This window comes from Idiotropiscis lumnitzeri, chromosome 13 (genome assembly GCF_059441095.1).
Source record: "Idiotropiscis lumnitzeri isolate Australia: NSW breed Sydney's pygmy pipehorse chromosome 13, RoL_Ilum_1.0, whole genome shotgun sequence".
In the NCBI taxonomy this organism is placed as follows: domain Eukaryota; kingdom Metazoa; phylum Chordata; class Actinopteri; order Syngnathiformes; family Syngnathidae; genus Idiotropiscis; species Idiotropiscis lumnitzeri.
In genome coordinates, this window is record NC_142403.1 from 17,355,395 (window position 1) to 17,381,720 (window position 26,326).

A 26,326-nucleotide genomic window follows, 5' to 3' on the forward strand; every position below is an offset into this window, starting at 1 on the left:
TGATTTCAACTGTACTTACTGATCAAATATACTGGATTACATGTTTTATTATTCTCCGAATCATGCGTTCTGAATCATTGCACATTTGTTTACAAACTAATCACTAATCACTTGCATTGTTGTGATAAAAAAATTAAAAAAAAACATTTTTTTGCTTGTTGGATTCTATTCATTTTTCATTATTTTTATATATGTGGAAAAATGACTAACATATCAAAATAATCTTTATTCAACATATTCAGGGATGTCATATAGTAACACAATTGACATCAAATAAAAAAAAAAAAAAAAAAAAAAACAGGAAAAGAAATAATTTTTGGTCAACATCCTCAATTATTCACTCATTTATGTTTTGCATATTTCGACCACAGTCTTTGTTTTTTCTCTTAAGGCACACGATAGTCATAAAAAGCTGTATACTGTGTAAGACATCAAATATCCTTACAATATATTCAATATTCACACAAAAATATAGAACAAATTTTAAGATATTTCGAATAAAGATTTTTTTTTTTTTTTAAATAAAATGCAGCTGCTCAATTAAACCTCCAAGATTTTCAGTGCAAACCAGTTTGTGTGTACACGAGAGGAATGAAACGAGGAAATGACTTTAAAAAGGATTTTATCGGTCAAGAGAGGTTGGATACATTTTGAATGAAAACAAGAGAGGAGCACAAGGATGCTTGTTGATCAGTCACCAAAAGAAACATGTTGAACATGTGTCAGAAGAGGAGGACTCAAAATGTCCAATTTGAGCGGTGCGTCAACACCACACTGTGAAAAAGTCAGATCAACGTTAACGTCAATGTGGTGACTTTAAATCGAAAGTAAGAGCTGAGTGCAGCTGCACTGCGGCTTGAGTTCAACAATGAGCTCTTAAAGGGACAGTCGGGTCGTTCCGCGTCAACTCGAGAATGTCCTTTCCACCACTGAGATTTTCTTCAAATTTAGAGGTGCGGTTGGAAATGGAAGCAAAACATCAGAACGCCAAACCTTTCTGGGCTAAAGCTGTTGAACTTTCAGCACACGGGAGATGCTTTGAGACGCTGTCACTGAGGAAGCTGAAAATCCTGTACGCCCGCAACAAATCGTCGGGCGGAAACGTAAGTCCATATTTGTTGACCGTGACATACTTTTACCACAAAGTGAAACTTTTGGTCTTTCTCACTCATTCACTGCCATGGACGTTTATAGTCGTCGACTCGTTCACTGCTACCGACAAATATTCGTCAAGTACGTTTTTCAATGGGTCTACGTCAAAGAGGATCTCACCCAGTTTGTTCATGAAATTCAGATTTGCAAAGCGATTTAATCGCTAATGGATCCCTGGGGATGGAGGTGTTGTGACAAAATGTTCTTGTATTTACTCAAGCATAAAAATATTTTCCCCAAGTCTGGACTTCAAAAGTAAGTAAGTAATTTTTTTTTTTTTAAGTGACATTGTAGAGACTCCAGAATGCGGAGAACACCTCAAAATACGAACAAAACCTGAGAGGTGACGGGAACAATCTTGGTTGATTTCACATGGAATGACTCGGTCTAGTCATTTGTCCGTCTCCTCAGCATCCGTTCCGCTCGACTTCATCCTCTGCCACCACGGGCAGGACGAGGTGGGAGATCCGGCTCCACAGTCCGCTGAACTTGTCAGTGTCCATCTCGTTGAAGGCCATGTGGTTGCTTGGGCCCACGAGCCGGTCCTTAAGATAGTCCTGAACCATCTCCTCAACACCTCCAAGTGTCCCGCTGACCTCATCGCTTGGCAACAGCACGGTGAACAACAGGAAGACCTCCTTGAAGGCGGCGTGTTCGTGGTCACAGTAACGATAAAAAATGAGAGTGGAGCCGGGCGGCAGCTCCTCCAAGCGGTGGATGACAGCCGCCGCTCGGTTCCCCCCAAAAGCCGCCTGCAGCTGCCCGTCGACGTCCAGCTTCACCTCGTCGCTCTCCAGGTCGGCTTTGCCGGTTCCGTCAATTCGGAGCACCGATGCCTCCACTGCCGAGGAGAAGGCGGACGCCAGGCCGTCGGCCAGGCAGGACAGCGTCTTTTCAGCGCCGCGTCCCGACGTCAGGATCAGACTGACGGGCTCGGTGGGCTCGACGCTTTTGAGGTGCTTCTCCAAGTGGATCTTGCTCCTTTTCCACAGTTCGGGCCTCTGACTGCGGAAGCGAGCTTCCAACTGAGACAAAAGATCCGCAAAGGGCTCGAGCCTCACAGATCTTGATGGACGCCGGGCGCCATCCGCAGACGACCGGTACAGTGAGATGACCTTGTCCTTGTGGAGCAGCAGCACAGCAGAGCTGAGCAGCAGCAGGACCACAACCAACCAGCAGAAATAATTTAGGAATCCTAGAAAGAACACAGGACATCGTTCACGTACGCTTGGGTCCAAGTGAAGCTATTCCAAAAAAAAAAAAAATAATGGAGATTTTTTTTTTTCCTCAACACTGCAGCCTTCAATCATGTTATTGAAAAAAAACTTGAGCTTTACCTCGGGATGATCCACCAGAGGATCTCCTGGCAACCCCTGGTGTCTTATTAACTTCTAAGAATGAGAAAGAAATACAGAAATAGCAACAGTTAATTGCAAAATTAAACAACCTTGATTCTCTTGAGTGTCCGGTCACCTTTTTTCGTGTGTGACACCTGTTCTTTCTGGGTCGGAACGTTATTTGCTCTGTGTCGTAGTGTGTACGATATCACAGAGGGTGTGTGTGCACTTAGAGCACTGTGGTGGTTGACTCTGGAGATGCCTGTACATGGAAGAGATGTTGAGTACCACTCCTGAAAGCAAGGAACTTCTCTTTACTAACAAGAGGATCATTAACGTTGACCATACCAGCGCTTTTGGCTTTAGCCTCCATCTCTTTCTTGTGGTCAGCCATGCTGGTGATTTTGCGTCCTTGCACATTGTGTACGCTCTCCCAAGATCTCGTTGGGGCGTTGGGCTTTGTGAACGTGGCAGTTTCTTTCGTTGATGATGCCGCCTTGACTGAAGGAACAACAACACAACCAGCTAAGAACAACAACACGAGACCATTGAAATCTGCACAGAGAGAAATGGGTCGTACCTTCGTTGCTTTTCAACAAGTGTCTGTCCGTATTTTCACTTGTATGGCAGCGCTCGCCAAGCACAACAAATGGGGACAAATTTACATCTCCTGCAGAGCCTAGTTTATATTAAAGCAAACAGAAAAAGGTTGTGAGAGGCAAGATGTTACACAAATCTAAATAAAAAGGTCATATAATGTCTAAGTCATGAGTTTAAGTGGTTCGCTTTTGTGCTTGATTAATTTCTCAAATCTTAAATTAAGGTACAAAAAAGGTGAACGCTGTTTGAAATTTCTTGTCGAAAGTGCAAGAGCAGTGTTGGAGATGTTGCATTACTTACCAGGTGCTATTTTGGGCTGATACAAACTTCTTACGGAATCTTCCTCAAATTCCATTTCCTGGTCTTCATTTTCTTCCTGTGCCGATTCTTGGAGCTCCATCTCCTTTGTATCACCACTGCCACCCGACGTTTCTTCTTCATCCAGTCGACTCTTCTTGCCGGGGGACGCTGGAAGTCAAATTTTGGACAATTGAAGCACTTTTCATTAAGAGTCAGGTGTTATGATAGAACGTTTAATTGTCGTTGAAGCCAAGAAAATATAGTCGGCTCACCTTCATCTTCTGAGCCATTCTCCACATTTCTGGATCCATTAATATTTTTAGAGCCAGAAGAAGAAGACGACGCCGCCTGCTTTCCTATCCCTCTTTTAGATCTCTTTATTGGACCTCTTGGGGTCACTTCATAAATCAGAGCTATAAAGGGAAGGATGATTTTAATGAAGCGAGAATGATCAAATATAGTGTCTTCAACCACAATTAACTCGAAATAAATAAACATGTCACTGGACGTGTAGCCGTCAAAAAAAATATCGGGCTGATTGTGAAGAATAAATTGGGCTAGCATCGGAGGCTAATGTTAGCGAATTGTTCCACTTACTTTTTCCCGTTGACTGCCGTCGCGTCGATCTTCTCGGAACACGGGTGACCGTATCTTCGGAAATTTCCGTATCCATTTAAAATGTTAAATTTGACCAGGGAAATGTACTAAACGCGAATTAAACAATGAGTTCAATCATCCCGCTTGGATGACAGGCTTTACCAGGAAGTATTTACGTAAAGGGCACAGAAAGCGGAAGAGGAACTTTTCCGATTTGTTGTCGTCCCCTTAGCAACACTGTCCAACTTCGATAGTTCCGTGTAAAAAAAAAACAAGGTCCTGTCAGTAAGCCAAAATTACGCCGCTGGTCAGATTTTCCGGTGATGCGATTGTGGGTGAGTTTCCAAATGGATCTACCTGCTATTTATGCTTTTATGCGCTCAAATTTGGCTTTCCACTTCAAGGCTGTCCTGCTTCACATTGCAGTTGTGGAGTTAACATCGACTTGCTAATGCGCTAAGCTAACTGCCTTCCAACATTTTAGTTTCATTTTTTACACGTTTTCAGATCCTACTTGAGTCGGTGTCAACATTTAATTCGACTCATTTTTTTCTTTTTTGCATACATTTTACATAAATGTTTGCTAGCTTTTATATATTATCGATCTATATATGTCATACAGCCGTGAGGGCGTTCAAAAAGCTTTTGAACAAATCGTTTTGGACTCTGGACATTTACAGGAAACTCGTCCCAGGTGGATCAATGTGCAAGTTGATGTCGTAACGTGACACGCGTTTGTTCGTTTTGTTGCTACAAAGGGTTACTCATTGGGTCCGTTTGAGTCAAGCTGTCAACCGGTCATGGAAGACCCACCAGACCCAGCTGGCCATCCCCAACTAGCAGCAGGAGCAGGTAATTCATTCGTAGATGCTAAACTTTCAGTGGAAATGTACGTCAGTTATTGTATTTAACTGTGTACCAAATGTGTCAAAGTGTCAGGTATCGAGAAAGAAGACGACCAGGCTACAGATGAGAGGATCAAAACAGAGCAACATTGTTCAGGTAAACTTGCAACTCTAAAAAGTAGTTAACCCCGTGTTTCACAATTAATTTCTGTTAAGCCCTCCCCTAGCAAGAAGAAAAAATTCACGCCCCCTACCCCCCCACTCTCTGCCCCAACTATAAATAATAGCATTTTTGTTGCAAAACAAACCTACACCATAGAGTTAATACTCGCTGCACACAATGGGCAAGGAGAGCGCCACTGCTAACTACTGGAGTGGAAGTGCAATTACACTTTATTGTAGTCCGGGCGGATAAAATGCATGCCCCCCAGGGTCACACGCGCCTCCCGTCTTGGGTTAAGTTTTGTGTCATTGCCCACCTTGTTTGTGCAGCAGAAGGTGATCATCCTGAGAACTTTTTGACTGGTGGGCGGAGTCAATGCGAGTTGGACGAGCCAAACGTGGAGAACAGCGCTACCCATCCGCTTGACCTCGATGGTTATATTGATGAGTCTGACCATGATTGCACAGCCGCACAGAGAGATGAGACGGCAACAAGCAAAGAAGAAGAGTTTGCTGGTGAGCATTTCCTGCCTCAAACGATAAGTAACTTGTTGCATTTGCGCTCAGTATTGAGAACATAGTGGCACCTCGACTTCTGAGGGATCGGACAAAATTTTGAGAACAAGCAGACGGTGAAGAATTCTTCAGAAAAGAGCCATCGAGCTATTTATTGACACTTTTGAGTAGAAGTTTCTTAGAAAGGATGGGCAAAGATAATGAATTAAACTTGCGTCATTGCTGTACTCTAATTAAAAATTCTGTGCTGTAGCTGGGAAGGACCAAGCAGGGGTTGAGGAGGCACCAAAAGACACCACACCAGCAACAGAGTGCGACGCAATCCCTGATCATGTAGACGGCCCCATAGAAAGTCTCCAGGAAGACCTTCTGGTCCTTAACGACACAAACCGTGATGATCAAAAAGGTGTGAACAACACATTTGATATTTTTCCTCATGCTTTTTATAAATTATATAAATATTCACCAACTAGTATTAATCATCCTGGTTTTTCATCAGAATCCAGAATTTGGGATCCCGTGGAAGAAGAGGCCAGACAGCAGCCGCGGAAAGATTCAATGGAGAAGCGGTTGGATGAATTGAGCACGAAGGTGGAGACCATCGGCCCCACCACTCAGGAAACGGACGATTTAGCAGTTCCTGGAGTACTCGGAGGTAACTTAAAAGTCAATCATCCATTTTGTACTGCTTAGCCTGATCAGGGTCACACGCTAACTGGAGTCTAACCAAGTTGACATAGTTGAAGTCCGCACAAACTTTATCCAGCCTTAACAAAATACCCCCCCCCCCCAAAAAAGTTGACGTGTTTTAATGAGAATTAAAAAAAAAAATCCATTTGTATCATTGTAAGTGATTAAGGGACACAAAAATAAGTTATTTATTCATTAGATAGTTTTAAATTAATCTTCCGATTAATCGTTTTTTTCTGAATTTTATTCTGCCAAATATCGGAGTAGGCCCTATATTTTATTGAAAAAATGCATGTCCATGATGAAGAGTGAAAAAAAGTTACCTTTATACAGCAAGAAGATACCTGCTGGGCATCGGCGTAGTGTTGGTGCTCGTCGCCATCATGGTGCAGCACGTCCTCCGACCCGAGCCTCCACCTCTGAGTGCCACGCCTCCAATCGACGTCTTTCTCAGGGAGCTGAAAAGAGTTGAGTCTCGCTTCCCTCGCCAGCGCCCCGAATTGTGGAGCCGGAGCCGGATCCACCTGAAGAGGCACCTCCTGACGCAACGGCCCAGCGAGCCCGTCAGTCTGATCCTGACGGCGGGAGTCGCGGGCCGCCGGACGCTGCGATGCCTGGCTCGCGACTTGGCCTCCGCCTTTTCCGCCGCCTCCAACGCATCCGTGCTTCACATAGACGGCGCCAGCAAAGTCGGAGAGGACAGCGATCAGGTGAAGCTGGACATTGACGGCCAGCTGCAGGTCGCCTTCGACGGGGGCCAACCCGTGGCGGTGATTCACCGCTTCGAGCAGCTTCCCCCGGGCTCCACCCTCATCTTTTATCGCTACTGCGATCACGAGAACGCGGCGTACAAGAACACGTTCCTCCTCTTCACCGTGCTGCTGGAGCGAGAGGAGGAGATAGACGCCGGGACTTCGTTGAGCGCCGTGGAGGAGATGGTAGACGACCACCTCCAGAGGAAGTTCCTCTCGCACGGCCGTCCCCTGGCCTTCGACAGGATGGACCTGGACAAGTACGGCGGATTGTGGAGCCGCATTTCTCACCTCATCCTTCCTGTTGCCACAGAAGCGTGGACGGAGCATGAAAGCTGCTCGTGAACATTCGGATTAGCTTTGACTGCATCTTTGAGGTTGATGGCAGAATTTTTTTTATGTTTGCTGAAAAGGTGATGACATTTTTATCGATGATGATCAAGTCCAGTTGAGAGCAGCGCCACCAAAACTTGAACATTTATGTGTTATTGGGGAAATGAAGGAAAATAATTATTTTTCTTAATCATTGTTTTTAAATTTTAAATCAGTTATATCTTTTTGATACAGCTTTGCTTCATTAAAAAAAAAAAAAAAAAATCACAAAAAACAAATGATAAAAAACTAGGACTGGTTCTGGTGTATAAGCTGGCTTGATTGAAAAGAAGTTTAACACGTGTAATTTAAGCAGAGTTATCATGTACATAAAGATATAAAGTAGAAGTCTTATAAAATTCTAAATAAACAGGAAAAAAATGTTTTACCAATTTTAAAGTGCTTATTTATTTTTCTTTTTTTTCTTAGGTTTTATTCTCTGATCAGTGACTGTCGCGCCACACTTTGGTGTGCCTTAACTGAACTTTCATTGTCATACACCAGGAAGACAGAACTGTACTGATTCCTTCTGTACATGTGCCTCCAATCGAATAAAGGCGACAATTGGGAGGCTTGTTCGTTTCATTGCAGTTTATGTCAGTGTCATATAGAGGGTAGCATTTAGCAAGGCCACATTTAAAAATGGGCTGGGGCAAAGCTGAGTGTGATTTTTATCATATAACAGACAGGTGAGCAGGTTATACATTGATGAGATATAATTAATTAATTAATTTAATTCTGATAATAATTCATTACAATTAAACAATTATTTAATATGTTAAGTTTTCATTCATTCATTTTTTTTATTATTTACAATGAATAACTTATTAAATGAAAATAGATTTAAAAACGTTTTAAATGTTTTAAGGAAGAAGAATTTACAGAATAAATAAATGAATTTACGAATAAAAGAAATGTGGATTATTTAGATTTATTTTAGTATTTACAATAAATGCAGAATCTTAAATATTTTCATAAAAAAATCCTATTAATATTATTACACAGTATGTAATTGGTTTAATCATAATACAAAACATTTAAACAATAAATGTGTAACGTACATGTATTATTTTTATTAACAATATCAATGAACTTCAAACAAACAATGGCGCAACAACTTCTGCTTTGACAGACGGACCGGCCACTACATTAGGCACACCTAGACTTTGGCATGAGATCCAACACAATCCGAGAGGTAATAATTGTAGAGTCGTTCAAAGCGACGAAGATATGCAGTGAATTCTAATGGGAGCTTGTTCTGATATTTTTTTGTTAGCCTTACCTAATGAAGTGGTAACTCACACGCAACAACATGGGACGTGCCATGTACGTATCGCCTCAGACTGACTTTTCCAGTGCGGATGCATAGCGAGTCGAACTCCTCCTCACCCTTCCATTAGGGCCCGCCTCCAGTCGGCACTCGCACAACTTTCACGCGCGCACTCTCCCTGCCTCCACTCTCCATCAGTGCATCGACATCATGGCCTCATAGAACCTCATCTCCAGAGTCTGGACTCGCCATGAGGAGACCAAGGACTTTTCTCAGCTGCTAACTTGAACAATCTGCAACTTCCACCCCCCCTCCCTCCTTTCTCTCTGTCTCTCAACGGCGTCCAGAGGGACTACAATACTAGCAGCATGTTTCAGTGGTGCGTCGTAATCTTGGTGCACTGTGCGCTTTTTGCGCGCGGAGTCGCCGTGCCGCCAAACAGCCTGGCTGCTGCAGACTCCGGGCTGCAAACTGATTCCGAGGCCGGGCCAAGTGCCAACCAGCTGCAGGAGGCGACAGATGATGGGCAAAACACCCTCTCCAAGGTAAGCGGAGCACTCACAATGCAACATACAGTTTAAGTCCAGTTGAATTTTTGCCTTGATGCACCACCGCAATGAATTTGAAATAGATCAGACAATATTCCAATAATTGCAGCCATTTTATGCAGCGTTTTCAGGGCTCGATGTTACTTTTTTTTCATTACGAAACAAAGCAGATACAATTAAGCCGATAACTGACTGGAGCTATCAATGTCAAGTTGTCATTGCAAGTGAACAAGGCCATCGTTAGCCTAAAAACAAAAACCGGGATCATCAACATCGACAGAAGTCAAGAATACTCCAGAGAAGTTAGATGTGTTAAAATCTCCAATGTACAGACACCTTCAAGACTATGAAGCCAAAGATTTTACAACAAGGTGCAAACAGCCAAGAGAGAATAAAGTCAGAAAACGGAAATCCGAAAATTACAATCACAATGATGGCAAGTGTGGCAATGAATCAAAGGAAAAGAATCCAAATGTGTCAAACATGATGGATGAGCAAGTCTGCCTGCTAAAGGACCACGCTCACATTGAGGGTTGGAGGCTCATAGAATCTCTATTGAGAATAAAAAAAAAAAAAATTCAATTCTTTCATTGGCAAAATGGCCAAAAACTCTGCAACATTTTCACACACATAACTTGGTGACAATATATGTTGTTAACGGAATCCCCAAAAATTCACACAGCAGCACCCCAGGAAAATTTTGAAAAAAAATGCCCACGACACAAAATTTGGGGAACTGCCGTAGCAGGACACGTGAAAAAGTCTCATGGAAGGAAAACATAGCTCAGATTGTGGCAGCCCGTGCAATTTATAATTCTTTTTATTTTGTTTTTGCAGTCAACCCCAAAATTAATTCGCAACAAAATCTTTAAACATGGTTTAAACATGGCATTCTGATTAATACTGTTTGTGGAATATGAGCTAAATCCACAGATTTCTTTAATCCATCTCAGGGGGCGGCCATTTTGTCACTTTGTCACACGACCAATCACGTCTCACCTGTTTACCGAAGCTGAGCCATGATTGGTCGTTAGCTGAGCTCTGAGCAACTGTGATGTCATTTTCAGTCGACACGAGTGACAAAATGGACGCCCCTTAAGATTTCTTTTAGTGTCTTCTCTGATGTCTGTTGATCAGTTGAGTCGAGTCAGGTACATTTATTAATGTCATTGACGGCTTAAGACGTCAAATTTCCCTTTTTTTTTGACTCGGCTGGTAGTGGATGAGTTCGGGTGATGTGTTCTGCATTACATGGCTTTTAAAGAAAAACCTACCAAATTAAAGCTGACACTTTTACACTGATGGTTTTATTTTAAATCCTATGTGGTGGTGTATAAAGGCAAAAAAAAAAAAAAATCTACTGGATATTACTGTATGTTGTGTGGACACTGACAAACATTTTGTGCACAAACTTGAGCGTGGTGGAAAAATACATACCGTCCTTTTCTCTTTGTAGCTGCTGGGTGATTATGACAAAGTGAAAGCCCTCTCGGAAGGCTCTGACTGTCGGTGTCAATGTGTTGTCAGACCCCTGAGCAGGAGCGCCTGCCGGCGGATTGAGGAGGGCAGCGCAACCGCGCAGGACTCGTACACGGTGGAGACCATCACGTCCGGTCCGGAGTGTAAGTGCGCCTGCGTCGCTCCTCCATCTGCAGTCAACCCCTGCGAAGGAGAGCTCAGGCTGAAAAAGCTTAGGGAAGCTGCAAAAGATGATGTCAAGGTGAAGTTTCAACCACACCCTCCCTCCTTCCAAAAAAAAAAAAAAAAAATCAAAGGATCATCGCAGGGCTTGATTGCCACTCTGGTCTCCAGTTGGTCTTCATTTTTTTTTTTTTTGACCGAGTCCACTTGATCGTTTTAGTTGGCCACCGTCCTTGAGCTTCTTGAGGGTTCCTATTATGGGATGGATCTGACCAAGCTGCACACCATCATCAGCAATCTGGTGGACCGCGTGACACACATTGAAAAGGTACCAGATGACGGCGGAGGATCCATTTTGTGTCATGACAATCAGATGTGCAGCGATAATGAATTAGTGAATCACATGCAGTCGATCAGAAGCTTCACACACGAGAACAAAAGTATTGGGACACCTGGTCATTACACCTCTGGTGAGTGCGAACATGAGAATAGAGGGTCGGTCTCTCTCCACTTTCAAGTATAATCGCTTCTACTCCTCCGGGAAGACTTTCAATGAGATTGTGGAATGTCCATATGGAAGGTTTTATTTATTTGTGAGGTCGGTGGTCACTGACGTTGGACTTGGTGGAGCTTTTTGATGAGGCTCAGTTCACAGTTAGTGCTCAGGTTCATACAAAAGTTACAGAATAAAAGTACACACAATAAGAAGGAAACATTAAAACATGTAGTGCAGATTCTATGTTAAAACATTAGTTAATTGTTTGTTTAAATATTCCAAATTATATACAACTAATGTCTGAGCAGTCAAAATGACTGCTGTGGTCATTCTAGTAGTTGCAGAATGATGGTAGTGTTAAAAAGGCCACAGCTTGAGGCACAAATTATTTCTTCAAACAATTTTTCTGGCTAATGGGACCTTTCGTCTTCTACCAGACAGCCACAGCTGCGATGATGAGTGATAATGGTGGAGAGAGTCATCGTAGACCTGAGTATATGTTTTAGTTATAGGTTGGAATTGCCACCCGTTTATTTTATCAACATCTGGGTCAGTCTGTTCTTGGCTCTGACTGAAAAATCTAGGTGTCCCAATACTTTTGCCCATACGGTGTCACCAGAACGACATCATATGTTCACTATAACAATCCTTAGCATGATTATTGATTCGGCTGCCAGGATGGCCGAGTGGTCTAAGGCGCCGCGTTCAGGACCCAGTCTCCCCAGGAGGCCTGGGTTCGAATCTCGAATTTCCCCATTGTGGGACTAATAAAGGGAGTATTATTATTATTATTATTATTATTATTCAACAACAATTACGATACCACATCATGTCTCAAACATGGTGGAGGTCACGTGACAGGGCCAAAATACTTTTACAATAATAACTCGTCACTGTTATTCAAGTGGGGTTGCATCAGAAATCATAAAAGTCCCAGAAGAATGCGGCGGCCTGCGTCTCCTGACTCCATCCACTCAAAATAAATACCAATTGTAATCATGACAAATTACGGCGTCGTCGCCTCACAGCGGAGGCGAGCAAATTGAAAGGAGGAAAACGTACTCACGTTGGCCATGTGTGGACTCTCGTTTTCGCCGTGTGTAAATGTTGACTTGATATTCCGCGAGCTGGCTGACTGACATGGGATGTGACAGCCATTGTTAGGCACACTGAAAATAGATGTGCTTTTTCCCACAAAGTGGCCTCTGGGGATTTTTTTTTCTGCATGGGAAAACCTGGGGAAAAACGAGCCTCCATTTAGACTTGCAGAATTTATACTGTACGGAGTTGACAGTATATAATGTATCACACGGTAACTGGTGTCACATGTCCACAAATCATTGCGCCGATGAAACAAAATAAGTCACAAAATTTCGAAATACCACATACATTTTTTTAGACAGTGACAGTCATTATTATATTATGACAGTAAAGGTGTAAAATATTTTCGATTAATCAAAAATTAATTGATCACCCAATTAATCAACAACGATTTTGATAATCGATTAATCGTTTGGCGCCATTGCTCAGCTTGAAATTGTCCAAATCCATGGATTCTAGCCTCTCAAAAATACATCCAATTTTATTTCTGCAGTTCTTCATTTTTAACGAATAAAAATGTAACAAAATTCCACAACCACCGATTCATTTTCTCATTTCGCAAACATGTTGACTGTTATAATCACATTTGTTCATGACTGCGTAAAGGTGATGGCCTCGAAAGAGACCAAAGATGAGGTCAAGTCCCACATGAAGCCACCGAAACCGGCAGACGATGCTAAAAGGTGGACCGCGCCCCCTCATTCATCTTCACACCACCAAGACGATCAGGATGGAGAGAAACTCGGAGAACCAGAAACGTCTCAAAAAGCAACGGTAAACGTGATGTCCGAATTAACAGATGATAGTCCCAAGTTCTTTAAATTCAAAGGTCTTTCCTCCATGTGACCTGCCGCAAATCCTATACTTGATATTTTTTTCTAGTTTCAAAGCTTATTTTAATAAGAATACGGTCAAATCTTTAGCTTTGGATGGAGAATTTGTGAAATTGTACTGATAAGAGGAGGCCGGGTGCTGACCCCATGACAGCATCCAAGTGAAATGACGATCCTCTCCAGAAGTGTTGGGTGGGCTTCTTCCCCAAAATTGAATCACCATGCTGGTATGCTTTCTCGGGGGGATTACGCAAGGTTATTGATGAAAATTGAAAGGACATGGAACAAATCTAAAATGATGATGAAAACATGGCAACAAGATGTGCCCTTTGCTGTGTCTCCCCAACAAATACAAAAACTAGACAAGATTAGTCAAAGCTCCAACCGTTAATAAACAAAAACAAATCACGTCCCTTATTATCTTCTCCTGAATAATTTTCACCAAGTTGCTCTCACAGGGTTACACCAAGCGCGCCAACTTTTGCTACAAATAAATATTGATTGATAAAAACTTTTTGGCAAACTCTCTCTGCTCAAACATTTCATCTCGCTGGATTGTTGTGAACTTGTTCCTCTGTCCACAAACAGGGGAAGCACGCGGAGAAGTTTATTGCCAGAACTGTGTCCGACGGTTCGGCTCAGGTCACCAAGCTGAAACCGCATGCGGCTCCCAAAAAGGGGGCCAACAAGGACGTTTCTCAGGGTTCCAAGACAGCTCGAAATGGGATGATTATCAGAGGGGTGACTTTTTACAAGTCCGAGCCAGAACCAATGGCCACTGACGACGGGGAGCATGAAGAGAACGGTAAGTGCCACCAAACTTCGGATAATAGCCACGGTCAAGGTCTCCAAACAACAGGATACGGCATATTTGTCCAGCCGATTTGTTTTTTGCAATGAGCAGCGTGCACTCTGACAAGAACCAGCTGCTGACAATGAAGCGACCATTATGGAGAAGTCAAACGAAAAAAACAGGAAGAGTTGTGTCTTTCGTGTCTTACAAAAAGTCAACAAAACCTATTTACTATTCTGGAGCATTGCAGAAATTCCTCAAAAGTTAAATAAAATTTTTTTTTACTTTTATGTACAAACATGTTACAATGCATCCTTCTTATCCTCTCATTTGCAATCTGGAGGAAATTCCGGGGGTGGAGAGCGACAGATTATTTGTTTTTTCCATTCGCTAGTTGGCAAGCTATTTTCTGGTTTCTGGATAATGACATTAGGATGAGACTGACGACGATCAACCATCTGCAGCCTGGTGTCTGGGGGGAAAATTGCATTGCGGCTCAAGTGTAATGCAAATATGCCACTGGTCCGCAAAATCCTGCTACCTAACTAAAAAAATTACACCTACCAACCGGGCCAATCTGCTTCTGCAGGCAGGGTCACCAGCACAGCATAGCGAGAGAGAGAGAGAGAGAGAGAGAGCGAGAGAGAAGTGTGCTGCAGCTAGCCAAAATAAAACAGCTTTTAATTTATCGGCATTGAAAGTTAAAAAAAAGGCTGATGTCGATAATCGGAAAAATGCCAAATATCGGACCAGATAAACAGCCTGACTGTTAATCGGTCTATCGCTAATTTGTACAAAGAGATGATTAATGTTGACCTAAACGTCTCCATCCTTCACAGATTTTGAGTATCATGGATTCAGTGGTGACGGTCCAATCGACCTCCTCATAGAGGAGAATCTTCTTCAACACAAAGTTCTCCCCCGTCCCAGGGAGCGGGCGGAGCCAAAGTCATTCCGCCCTGTGACGACTGGCCTCTTTCATGGCGCCAAGAAATTCAGCCAGTCTACAACACCAACAAAAGCTCTTAGCGAAGACATCCAAGACATTGATGCTCCGTCTGTTCCCGCAACGCTCGAGAGTGACTCAAACACAACGAGCCAAGTCACGTTTGCGCCCTACACCACCTCAAAGACCCCCACAACAATGAACTCTGCACCTCAATCCGTTCCTTCGGACATTAGCCAGGGTGCTTTGATAACAAACACTTCCCCAGATGTAACGACCAAAGAGATGACCATTACAACCCAAAGCGACGATACGGCAACCCTTACAAGTAGCACACAAACGATCACGACAGAAACCCCAAGCCTGGGGATGAGTGATCAGATGCAAATCACAGAGGCACCAAACTCCACTGTGAAGGATGCACCCACCACTGGGACCCTCACCACCAACATTCCAATAACGACAGTCACTCAAGTTGCCCCCACAACACCACAATACACGGAACCGACCTACCCTCCGGCGTCTTCTCCAGAAAACCCTCCACACACTTCTCCACCTGTCACCACGCCTGTGACGACTTCTCCTCCGGCCACGACCAAAACCACTGCGACGACCACGACGACAACCACGACCATCGCCAGTCGAGCTCCAACTTTAAAACGCAAGTACAAAATCAGCTGGGAGGAGGAAGAGGAGGATGTCGAGTTTGATGACATAATGCAAAGGCAAGAGGGAGCAACAACAAGAAAAGCCGGTAATTAACACACAATTGTGTGTTGCACGGACACGACAACAACTAACCCAACAAACTTGACTTTAGTGTGGTTGTCACTCCATTTCACATCCACAATCAACCTGTGATTGACTGGCCGACAATCCGGGGTGTGTCTGCATTTCACCCTACTTGAAGTCAGCTGGGATAGATTCCAGCTGTCTTGAAAACCTGAACTTGATCGGCTGTTGAAAATAAATGGCTTGAGTCACTAATTGCTGAGAAATTTAAAAAGAATGTACCAATGTCAACAACTGTAACGAAAAAAAAACATCCATGTTCTGCACCAAATGTTAATGGGTTCTTCCTTGGCCTGCGCCTCACGCTACAACACAAATTGGATCCTTCATTTTCATTCAATATGTCTAACCAACAGACTAATACTTATCAAAGACATAACCTCTTTGATTGAGGTTTCTACAAAACAGGTAGAAACCTACACCGTCAATTTTGGGGGAAAAAATAGTACAATAGGGTATTGGACTGTTCCGTGCCAATGTGACAACCTTGCACGCACGAGGCTGGTTCAAATAAAACCCTGTTACTGTAATTATGTTCAGACTCTTTGAGGTGGGTCTGGATGATGTTGATGCTCTTCTAAATCCTCACTCATAACACTCTGGGTCTTTTTTTGTAGAGGAATGCAAGGACACCCTGGCAACCATCTCCGAACCGGTGACTCACAACAAGTACGGCAGGACCGAAGGGGCCTGGATGAAGGATCCCAAGTCAGACAAAGACAGGATTTACGTCACCAACTTCTATTACGGGAACAACCTCCTGGAGTTCCAGAATATGGACGTGTTCAAAAAAGGTAAAGCGTAAGATTTTGATTGAGCTCATTCCTTCTTATCTTTCTTAAGACGGGTAATCAATTATTTTATATCCTCTTAGTTATTTTCTCTCGCTCCAAGGCAAAACCCAGCAACCATTTACCACCTCCTAAAAAAGGTTTTGTTTTGTGCCTCTGTAGGTCGTTTTACCAACTCCTACAAGCTTCCTTACAACTGGATCGGCACTGGTCATGTGGTGTACAACGGCGCTTTCTTCTACAACCGCGCCTTCTCCCGAGACATCATCAAATTTGACCTGCAGCAGCGCTACGTGGCGGCCTGGACCATGCTGCACGATGCTGTGATGGAAGAGTCAACGGTGGCGTGGGAGTGGCGCAGTCACTCAGACATCGACTTTGCTTTAGACGAGAGCGGCTTGTGGATCATCTACCCGGCAATGGACGATGAGGGCTTCTTACAGGAAGTGGTTGTCCTGAGCCGTCTGAACCCAGTGGACCTCAGCATGCAAAGGGAGACCACGTGGCGAACCGGGCTAAGGAGAAACCACTATGGGAACTGCTTCATTGTGTGTGGCGTCTTGTACGCTGTTGACAGCTACAACAAAAAGGATGCTAACTTGGAATACGCCTTTGACACACACACCAACACTCAGATGATTCCCAGAATGCCCTTCACCAACAATTATACCTACACGACCCAAATTGACTATAACCCCAAAGAGGGTGTGCTGTACGCATGGGACAATGGACACCAAGTTACATATGATATTAAGTTTGCATATGTTGACTCCAATTAACGCTTTAATTGTAGTGAATTTAAATTCTTAATTGGATTGTAGATCAGTCCAACTAGCCTATAATGGCTATTTGTTCAATTTGTATCTGAATTAAATAAAAAGAGATCCACATTCGTCAGTCAGCACATCATGTTTTGTATGTTAAGCGAGTCAAAGACATGACTGAAATAGACAAAAAAATTGCTGTCATCCAAAAAATATTTGACTGTACAGGGAGTTATTCACGTGACAATTTAACAATACTTTTGGCATAAAGGTATAAACAAAACGTTAACAAGTGTTATTTATCCATTAACACTTACCTTAAATATAAAAGCATTCAGTCATAAAAATTAAAGTAAATGACTTTTAACACATAATATAGTGTAGGCTGAAGCTTATGGAGCGGCAAGTGCGTTTTTTAGAAGTACGTTTTTTGCTAACTAGTCGGTGGCTAAAATGCTCGGCTAACAATTTTCAATGGACTAAGTAGGACGTAGAAACTTACCAAAATGAAACGGTAAACCGAACTATTTTCTCTTCTGCTCGGTCTTTTTGACGACAGGCGAGAATATCCGATTAAGAGGACATTGGATAAAAAGTTGAAACGTTCTCTGTAGTCCGCTCACGGTAACGGCATGTGGATTTCCAAACCTGGGTCGACAAACGTCATACACACACAAAAAAAAGGAACTTCAATGTCCCACTGTACTTACTTCAGGATTTATTAAATCGTGTTTTCTCGCCAAACAAACGACTATTTTGTGAACAAAAGCTCATTTAAATTCCTATACGTTCCTATTCGTTTTTTTGTAAAATCTTCCGTGTGCAACAACCAAATTACATTTCTTTTGTCTGAGTGACTATTTTGAGGGTGTGTGAAACTGCAAAAAAAAATAAATATAAAATAAATAAATAAGCTGGTGTCAGTGGAGCTTCATATGACAAAGACAGACAGAAATATCCACAAAAAAGTACAAAAAAAAAAAAAAAATCAAGCATCAGATATGCATACAGAAAAATCCAGTGTTTATTTTAGTGTATGCACAAAGCATACATCTTCCATGTCTTTGAATACAATTGGCTTATAGTGACATTGCGGGAATCAAAATGTATTTCTGGTGCATACACACTCATGAGAAGACTGTTTAAAAATGAAATACAGGGCTAAATCTAATCTCGTTGCACACTTGAGTACAATGACAATAAAGGGATTTCTATTCTATTCTAAAATAAGCACGTCACAAAACATGGATGGACTGAATTTATCAAGCAGTGGTTAAAAAAACAAATATTACGTATTTAATTGCATTTTCTAGTCAGAACTGAACATTCCAGATCGGTATTACAGAGCAATCAACTAAAACCTTTACAACAACCTCAACACATAGACATTGTTTCAAATTCAAGGCTTTAATTGCACTATAGAAAAAGTGCAACATTCTCATATTTTTCCCCAAAAGATGCTTTCCGACCTCATTAAATCCAGGATAATGTCCATATAAACAAAAACTCACAATACAACGACAACACAAAAATGAAAACATACAATTTTGTGGAAAAACAGATAAATACGTACCAAATTATAAACAAAATTCTTCACCAACATAGTAGAAAAACAAAATACACCAAGTAGACATAGTGGTCAGAGATGTCAGAATACATGACTTCCTGAGCTTCCTGCATGTAGCTGCGAGCAATCTCCTGTCATATTTCTTCAGAATTTATGAAAAAAATTTGCAGCAGAAATTACACATTCAAAAGAACAGTGTAGCTCTCCCAAATCTATAGATTTCATTTCGCCTTTTAAAAAAAAGATGTTGAAGTTGAAATGTTGAAGTATTACTTTTGCTCAATTGATCCAGAAATAAGGAGCAAAAAGAAGTGGTCTTGTGGATAGAGCTGCTCTGGTGCATTTGTGTTGTGACGGGGTGACTCAGGGTTCACTGCTCAGCCCCCTGCTGCTAAGCAATTTCTCGTACGTGGGACGTCTAAGGTTATGTGGCAAAGTCAGTGCAGCTACACACGGCGCTCGCTCCCAACACTTGCAGACTACCTTCCGGAATTCAGGCCACAATGAAGTCTTTGCTTCAAACTCCTTTGTCTGGTTTTACCCATGGTTATTGTGGATGGTGGCCCTAGGCAGGTCCCATGAGGACACCGACAGGAGGCGCGGCCTGGGCGTCTGCCGCAGAGTGTTCATAAAAGGTTTGTGTGCGGTTAACCCGAAGCGTTGGCGGGATGGTGGCCGAGCGGATGTGGAGGATCCTCGTGTCGGTCACTTCGCAATCGATCTGCATCATCACTTCAAATTCTTTGTCTCCGATGATGCTGTCTGTAAGGAAAGATGAAAAGGTACAAATGTGTAAGGATTTTCTTTTTTTTAGGGCCTATCCAAGAACAGTGAAGTTCACAGTTTATCACAGTGGATACCGTACATTTCAGACACACTCGCAAAAAATCCACAGTAGATACCAAATGTAAATATATATTATATCAGACACACACTTGAGATTTTGAAAAGACACACACACACACCCACACAAAAGTACAAAAAATGTTGCACTCATTGTTGTCATTGTGGGACTTGGTGGAGTGCAATGTTTTGCGTAAATTGTGGCCGACAGCAGCTCCTGTGTGAGTGTGCTCGATGTGTTTGGGTTTTCTTTTTGGCACCGGACTTGGTTTTCTTGAAGTTCGCCGTGGGACAAGGTGCAGGGACGATGGCAACACAGCAGAAGCTTGCCCATATTTGGTTGATTAGCGGCCTAACAGGAAGTAGCCTGGAGGCTTTTCCTTCTGGTTTAGACATCTGTCAGGACACTGCATTTAGAATTACTCCCTTTTTTTTTTTTTTTTTTACTTCATTCCGTTTACTGTACAAATCTCACTCTTGTCGGATGCGTCTCGACGTCACAGTGACACGAATCCCGAGTTGAAACATTCTCCAGTTTGTTGCCATGGCACCTTAAAGGCAACGACCCACCTTCTGTTGGCGCACCATCACAGCACATACGCAACCAATGGGTTCGTCAACTGTGCACTGGATTCCAGTAAGTACTGCACCCCCCAAAAAACAATCACTACCTAAGTCAGAAAACGTGTTTGTGAGCTAGCCATTCAGGCTGAAATGAAACGCCGCTAACAGAGCTTGTTCCCTTGGCAACTAACTGATCAAAGAACTTTCATATTCTTCTCTTGAGACACGCAGATTATATGGAAACATTATCATGTCGAAGCAAAATGCAACGCAGAAATGCAGAGTTTGTTTGGATGCTGACGCAAAAACCCTGCACTGCATTTGCATGAGACTTCAATTCCAGAATTTGGATTCCTGATCCTTGGCGTATGTTGACCGATGCATGTCCCAGAAAAACTTCAAGTAAGCGAGGATAAGAAAAGTGTGAGAAAGGATTGTTTTATTTTTTATTTTTTGGAGGCAGCTGGAGGCTCGCTTACAGATGTGAGTCTGGAGGTGAGTCACGCCGGATTTCTCCCTCGTACAGAGACAAAAGGGCTCCCTTCGAGAGCTGGATACGCATATTTGCGAGGAAAAAGCAGTGAGAAATAAAAGAGTGGGGGATGCGGCGCTATCGGGCCCCTTGTGGGTTTAGAAGAGCAAGCTCGTAAATGACCTGACCCATCTTTAAATTTACAAGCATGTGTTTTTTTTAACTTTAGAGAGAAAAAAATCCACCAATACCAAACACAGCTGTAAAAATCCTATGCGAAAGGTTATTTTTTTGGAAGATTAATACGAATGTCACTGAGAAGAAAGTAAAGACCCATTCATCAGAGGTCAATCCTGTATGACACTACAGAGAAACTCCGTCGACAAAATGATGAAAGCAACACTGGCAGGAATTTGGAACGCGACGGGCATGATTTATTGTTTTCTCCTCAAACTCTTTAACAGACACTGACCGCAATTGTTTGTGTTATTGTTCGCTAGTGCTTTGGAAATGTCACTAGTATCATTTAGAGCGGTTCCTCCTCATCTTGCACCTCTGCCACCGTGGTATAGCCGATCTTAGGACTGGTCGGTCACTTCCTTGAATTGAAACGATACAATCCACTGACGTACTAATTAACTGGTAGAGCGAGGAAACTAGTAGCAACAAACATGACAAAACCTGTGTGTCAGACGTGCTTCTCTCCAGGACGGGTGTGCCGCAGGGAATTGTTCCGGCTCCCTTCCTGTTCACCCTCTACACCTCGGACTACAAATACAACACCCCTACCTGTCACCGGCTGAAGTTCTCTGATGACTCTGTGATTGTCGGCCTCATCACGGACGCAGACGATCGGGAGTCCAGAGAACTTACTCAACTTTCATTGCAGGACGGCGAGGCACAAGACCAATCCCCACGATAGACCAAAGCCCAAGGTCCTCTCCCGTGTTTTTTTTTACCACAATATGAAACATACATCAAGAGCACCAATCGGTTTTAAAGCTGCTGTATTTTTCCGGCCACCTGCGCAAAACATCAGACTCCTCCACGGCTTTGCAGCTTCTTCACAGGATTCTCCTTTGGAAGGACAATAGGGGAGCTCCCTCTACTGCCTGGAAGAGTCCGCAGGTGTTCATGTCATTAAATATCTGTCCTGCCTATGACCTCATCTACTGCTGAGATTCATCCTTCGCACCTGCAGTGAAACACACTTAGCAGACCTCTTTGGATGCGATCCAGGCTGAAGATTCGTTACACTATATGGCCATTTAAAAGCAAGCGCCACTCTGCTCACTTTGTAAGATAATTCTTTCAGGTCGGTTGACGCTGCTCTGAATGGGCAAGCAGCACTGGTGCTTTTGGAATTTTAATCCACTGCCCACTGAAAATGTGCTTAGGGGAGGATAGATCTCAGCTAAAGCCACATTTCTCTCACATGGAAATCCACAAATCGAGCCACCACACATTCACATAATTATATATGGTGAGCTAGCCACGAGGTTGTTCCATGCCAAATCCTCCGGTGGGTTTAAGCGAGGAGATTTTGATTTGAATGAAACTTGGGAGTACCCAGAGAAAACCCACGCAGGCACGTGGAGAACATGCAAACTCCACACAGGAAAGGCCGGAGCCGGAATCGAACCCACGACCTCTGCGCTGTGAGGCCATCGTGCTAACCAGTCATCCAACGTGCTGCCCCTGGACCAAATGTCAAGATTCTAAAATTCCCGCGTCATCAATGCCTGTTTAGTGAAGATTGACCCAGTAGTTCCTGATGTGTACTGGGTCAAAAGGGGAAGGCAGCGACAAAATTCGGCAGGCTTAGCTCGATTTATAATTTGAGATTTAGTGTGGTGTCATCACGTTTCATGAAAATCTAAATCTGTGTGTTTGGGGCGCTTGGTAAAGAACGTTTCCCCCCCGTCCCCCCCGCCCTTCTTACATTGTAAATGGCGGAATTTAAAGGCTGTATTGGATATCATTAAGCCAGGGAGCCGCTCCGAATAAATTTTCCAATGAGCCGAGAGAGCTGGGTGAAATGTGATGCTGGTTAACTCGGAGTCACTTTCAAACTGCCGCTTTGTTAAAACCATATGTCAGAAATGATTGCATGCCCGTTTGTCCACTTGTGCAGCGTTTTGGGCTCCAAGTGCAGAAAATGATCACTCACCGGGTACGTTTACATTTGCGTCAACAGCTACCTCGCAGAGGGAAATAAACACAACCAATATGTTGAGATATTTTTATACACAAGAATTGACAATTTCATAACTTGGATACTTAGAACTTCAAAAGGTTCGGTTGACGTATGTATATAACCCAATTCCCGTTTTTGTTTTGAGACTTCAAATATATCCCTACCCTATTATTATTTTTAAAAGAAACCAGCAATTCTAATAATTACTCTGTAATTAGCGGCCTATGATCTAAAGCCATCACATCCCATTCAAGAGCCGTTATATACGTTCCCGTCTACTGTCAACCCTCAATCTTTCACCAAATTACCCAAATGGTCCAAAGGGCACAACGGAACAACATCAGACTTTGTGGCAAAGCTACCAAATCTGCTCTCTGCCATTGCGTGGTCTCATCATTCCACAAGATTTCGGTGACACAGCGAGCTGCTGCGGCCTGATAGAGGCTGGTGGTCTGGCATGCATGCCTCCGAGTAATCCGGAGAGCCATTTTTGAGAGGATGCTATCTGCCACTTATGGCGCCAACGCTGAAGGAAACGTTTACGGGTGACCTGACAATGACCCAACATTTTTAAGACAGGAAATGATGTAAATACACTAACCAGGTCTACGGCATAATCTGCAATCCACAACAAGAGCTAATATCGGAGGTCAACAGAAAATTTTGCAGCTAATTTTAATTTTTTTTAATGTAGGTGCCCAATGAAACATGGCATTACTTCTTTCTATTTTAGCTTTGGGCCGATTAAAAGCTGGTATAATTGTGACATCACGTAAATCTGACAACACTAAATAAATATTTTTTTTTATCCAAAGAACAAAAGGCCAATTATTACATGACTAATATCAGTTTTTTTATTATTATTTTTTAAAGAATTTAAGCAAATTTATTTTCCCTACAATATAGTAATTTTTTGTCAAGCACAAATGTTATAGGAATTAAATATATTTTTTTTTTTTTTAGAACAATCAATTTTTGAGAGAATAAATTAATCTTTTTCATTTCAACAGCATTCAGGAGCAAACATGGTTCAGTTGGTGTTAAGATTATTGAGGGGGGCCTTGGTTAAAAAAAAAAAAAAAAAGCTTCCCTGTACAGGGTCCCTGGAGCCAAAAAGTTTGAGAACCCCTGGTAGCACACCTGGTTCAAATTTGGGCACAACCCGGTAAATTCCCATGGAGGAGACTGTTAAACACAAACCTGGAATGAGCCAAGAATATCTTTTTCCAATTGTAATTATCATTTGAGGCAATCAGACCTCAAATGTTGTTGCCATGGCATTACGTGCAGCGTCGGATATCGGACTAAATGGCACCAAGGCACATTTCCCGAGGTAAATACGGCACCAAGGCATCAATCATGTCAGTGAGCGCTCTAATGGGGATGCACTGTTTAGATTAGGAAAGTAGGAAAATCTGAATCCGCCGCTTTACCTTCAGCCCCCAGTGACTCCTGCCGCTTAGCCGCGGAGCACATGTACTCAGAGTAAATAGACCGTCTCCCACGGTTGATCCACCTGTAAATGATGTCATCGCCCAAACATTGCTCTCCTCCAAACATGTCACTTCCACTTGATTGAGCAACTTTCAAACTCTATGGCTCATTAAATAAACACACGCAAAGTCCTTATAAGGAGCCCGTGCTCGGTTTGATACTGAAAGGACGAGTAACTTCACTCCAAACACCGTGTATGCGTATCGAAGACTATCCTGTTCAGTTGTTAACCAAAAGATCACTGCACATTAAGCTAGTCCACGTCCAGATGAAAACGATTTAGTGACTGGAAGAAAAAAAGCATCCCTTAAAAGGGAGCTGGAAAGAATTAGAATCCACTGTGGAATAATCAAGTTCCAATGAGAAGACAGTGTCGCTCACCCAGTTGCATTTAATCGCTCAGAAGCTTAAAAAAAAAAAGAAAATCAAATAAATTTGAAAAAAGAGGGAAAAAAATCATATTTCCTCACATGAAGGAAGGAAAGCAGAGTCATCATCACACTTTTTGGTTGCTCGCTTGCTGCTTGTGGCATCTGGAGCAGCGTGTGCTGCGCTTGCATTTGCGCTTAACTTAAACCTGGTGTCAAAGTCGTCACCCTCGCCAGCAAGAGGCAAAACGTTCACCCTGGTTTTCTTCAAGATCTTCAGCGAAAAGGCTTGAAAGAGAACACACATTGCAAGCATCTGACTATTCTCTTGTGCGGAGAATTGCGTTTGGATTTCATCCTGAATTGCACCGTCGTTCGAGCCTTCGATTCATCAATTACCGTAATTTCCAGACTGTAAGGCGCATTTGTATGTAAACCACAGCAGCTTTGTTTTGGGGAGAAAAAAAAAAAAAAAAAAAAAGCTAGAAGCCGCAGTTTTCTATGTTGAAAAAAAAATGAGTTGTTTACTGTACAGAACAATTTTGTACTGTAAATGCACATAAAGGTACATAAACAGATTTTGAAAAAAGTCCCTTTGAACATGGCAAATACTTTGCTAATTAAATATATCGAGATTTATTTAGCGTATTTTCTGAACTATAGAGCGCCCCCTAGTGGTGAAAGAAAAATCCACAGAAAAGCCACACTGTCGTATTAGCCGCATGGTTCAAAATCTAGGAAAAAAGCAGCTCATTATAGTCCGGAAAATACGGCAATATGATTTATTCCTTTATTTTGGGGAAAAAAAACTAAACAAAAAAAAAAAAATGCTATTGGCCACCTGCCGTAGAGACATGAAAAAAAAGCAGCAGAAAAATAGATAAAACTGCCAGCGCCACACGACGACTACTTTCAACAAGTCTCCGCTGACATGCATTGGAAATGATGACGCAGGAGATCTTGGAGAAGAACTCTATGAACTCATAGAAATAAAACAAATGCACACATGAATGATTCACAAGACGGGTGACAGCCAAATGGTGACCTAAGTCTAACAGACACCGTGGGGGTTTGCCTCTCGTCCATCGCTTTTTCCCTTCCAATAGGCTGAAGGAAAAGCCCCCGCTATCCACCCGAGATGGTCCAGAGCCGCCATGCAAGATTAGATAAGCTAAGTGACATTGCACATCATTAGTTGCAACTTTTCCACGACAGGACCAGCGCTTGCTTGGTTTGGGGTGGTTTGATTTTTCGGTTTGAAAGAAGACATTGCAAACCATGCCGCATTCAACACATCAGTTCGAAAGAGAACTACCACAACAATGGAGGGCAGGGTATTCTATATTTATGTCTCAGTATGTGGACGTCGGACATAAGGAGACTATTTGAGAGGAAACCGCAAGTGGTACGAAAAAAGACGGCCGTGACAAAAAAACATAACAGGGTAGCATATGTATTTATTTTAGTCAATTCCAGCCAAGAAAATCGTCCACTGCAGCAAAGTAGAAGAGCGACTACGGCTT

The 26,326-nt window shown here is 42.7% G+C and overlaps 4 protein-coding genes and 1 long non-coding RNA gene across 8 annotated transcripts in view; 2 read left to right on the top strand and 3 right to left on the bottom strand.

The window, feature by feature from the left end:
* Positions 1 to 606: 606 nt before the first annotated feature.
* LOC148324809 (uncharacterized) lies at positions 607 to 5,001 on the bottom strand. 2 transcript variants are annotated; one of them, XM_088313643.1, is made up of 8 exons: positions 3,987 to 5,001; positions 3,662 to 3,802; positions 3,390 to 3,557; positions 3,070 to 3,168; positions 2,838 to 2,990; positions 2,626 to 2,751; positions 2,490 to 2,543; positions 607 to 2,347 (listed from the first exon to the last, which is right to left on the bottom strand). In XM_088313643.1, the coding sequence occupies exons 1-8, from the start codon at positions 4,060 to 4,062 to the stop codon at positions 1,560 to 1,562; spliced, it is 1,605 nt and encodes a 534-aa protein (XP_088169769.1). In that variant the 5' UTR covers positions 4,063 to 5,001; the 3' UTR covers positions 607 to 1,559. The 2 variants fall into 2 exon arrangements, with proteins under 2 accessions (XP_088169769.1, XP_088169770.1); XM_088313644.1 differs by lacking the exon at positions 3,662 to 3,802.
* On the top strand, positions 4,169 to 7,893 carry LOC148324810 (uncharacterized). Of its 2 annotated transcripts, none has more exons than XM_088313645.1 (7): positions 4,169 to 4,321; positions 4,745 to 4,838; positions 4,920 to 4,988; positions 5,324 to 5,509; positions 5,763 to 5,915; positions 6,009 to 6,164; positions 6,533 to 7,893. In XM_088313645.1, exons 1-7 carry the CDS (start codon positions 4,310 to 4,312, stop codon positions 7,294 to 7,296), a joined length of 1,434 nt encoding a protein of 477 aa, XP_088169771.1. In that variant the 5' UTR covers positions 4,169 to 4,309; the 3' UTR covers positions 7,297 to 7,893. The 2 variants fall into 2 exon arrangements, with proteins under 2 accessions (XP_088169771.1, XP_088169772.1); XM_088313646.1 differs by having other exon boundaries at positions 5,327 to 5,509.
* An 862-nt stretch (positions 7,894 to 8,755) lies between these two features.
* olfml2ba (olfactomedin-like 2Ba) lies at positions 8,756 to 18,211 on the top strand. 2 transcript variants are annotated; one of them, XM_088313922.1, is made up of 8 exons: positions 8,756 to 9,138; positions 10,598 to 10,861; positions 11,003 to 11,110; positions 12,986 to 13,153; positions 13,801 to 14,017; positions 14,845 to 15,705; positions 16,361 to 16,537; positions 16,697 to 18,211. In XM_088313922.1, exons 1-8 carry the CDS (start codon positions 8,962 to 8,964, stop codon positions 17,311 to 17,313), a joined length of 2,589 nt encoding a protein of 862 aa, XP_088170048.1. In that variant the 5' UTR covers positions 8,756 to 8,961; the 3' UTR covers positions 17,314 to 18,211. The 2 variants fall into 2 exon arrangements, with proteins under 2 accessions (XP_088170048.1, XP_088170049.1); XM_088313923.1 differs by having other exon boundaries at positions 8,969 to 9,138; positions 10,669 to 10,861.
* Positions 10,464 to 17,963, bottom strand: LOC148324812 (uncharacterized). The gene is made up of 3 exons (XR_015846381.1): positions 17,801 to 17,963; positions 12,345 to 12,513; positions 10,464 to 10,803 (listed from the first exon to the last, which is right to left on the bottom strand). It is a non-coding gene; the product is annotated as an uncharacterized LOC148324812 (long non-coding RNA).
* Positions 18,212 to 18,541: 330 nt separating the features above from the next.
* Positions 18,542 to 26,326, bottom strand: part of atf6 (activating transcription factor 6) — a 30,769-nt gene continuing 22,984 nt past the window's right edge. Inside the window, exon 16 of the mRNA XM_088313205.1 lies at positions 18,542 to 19,627. Coding sequence (XP_088169331.1) covers positions 19,431 to 19,627 — 197 coding nt within the window. The 3' untranslated portion in view covers positions 18,542 to 19,430. The remainder of the gene's footprint in view (positions 19,628 to 26,326) is intronic.

Bases quoted from the DNA above. Each gene is read 5' to 3' on its own strand.
- LOC148324809 (XM_088313643.1), bottom strand. From the start codon at position 4,062: ATGGATACGGAAATTTCCGAAGATACGGTCACCCGTGTTCCGAGAAGA. The intron at 2,991-3,069 runs GTACGACCCATT...TTGTTCCTTCAG, and splicing joins CTTGTTGAAAAGCAACGAAG to TCAAGGCGGCATCATCAACG. The intron at 2,544-2,625 runs GTGACCGGACAC...TCTCATTCTTAG, and splicing joins GGTGTCACACACGAAAAAAG to AAGTTAATAAGACACCAGGG.
- LOC148324810 (XM_088313645.1), top strand. The intron at 4,989-5,323 runs GTAAACTTGCAA...TTGTTTGTGCAG, and splicing joins AACAGAGCAACATTGTTCAG to CAGAAGGTGATCATCCTGAG. The intron at 5,916-6,008 runs GTGTGAACAACA...GTTTTTCATCAG, and splicing joins AAACCGTGATGATCAAAAAG to AATCCAGAATTTGGGATCCC.
- olfml2ba (XM_088313922.1), top strand. From the start codon at position 8,962: ATGTTTCAGTGGTGCGTCGTAATCTTGGTGCACTGTGCGCTTTTTGCG. The intron at 10,862-11,002 runs GTGAAGTTTCAA...TGATCGTTTTAG, and splicing joins CTGCAAAAGATGATGTCAAG to TTGGCCACCGTCCTTGAGCT. The intron at 11,111-12,985 runs GTACCAGATGAC...GACTGCGTAAAG, and splicing joins GCGTGACACACATTGAAAAG to GTGATGGCCTCGAAAGAGAC.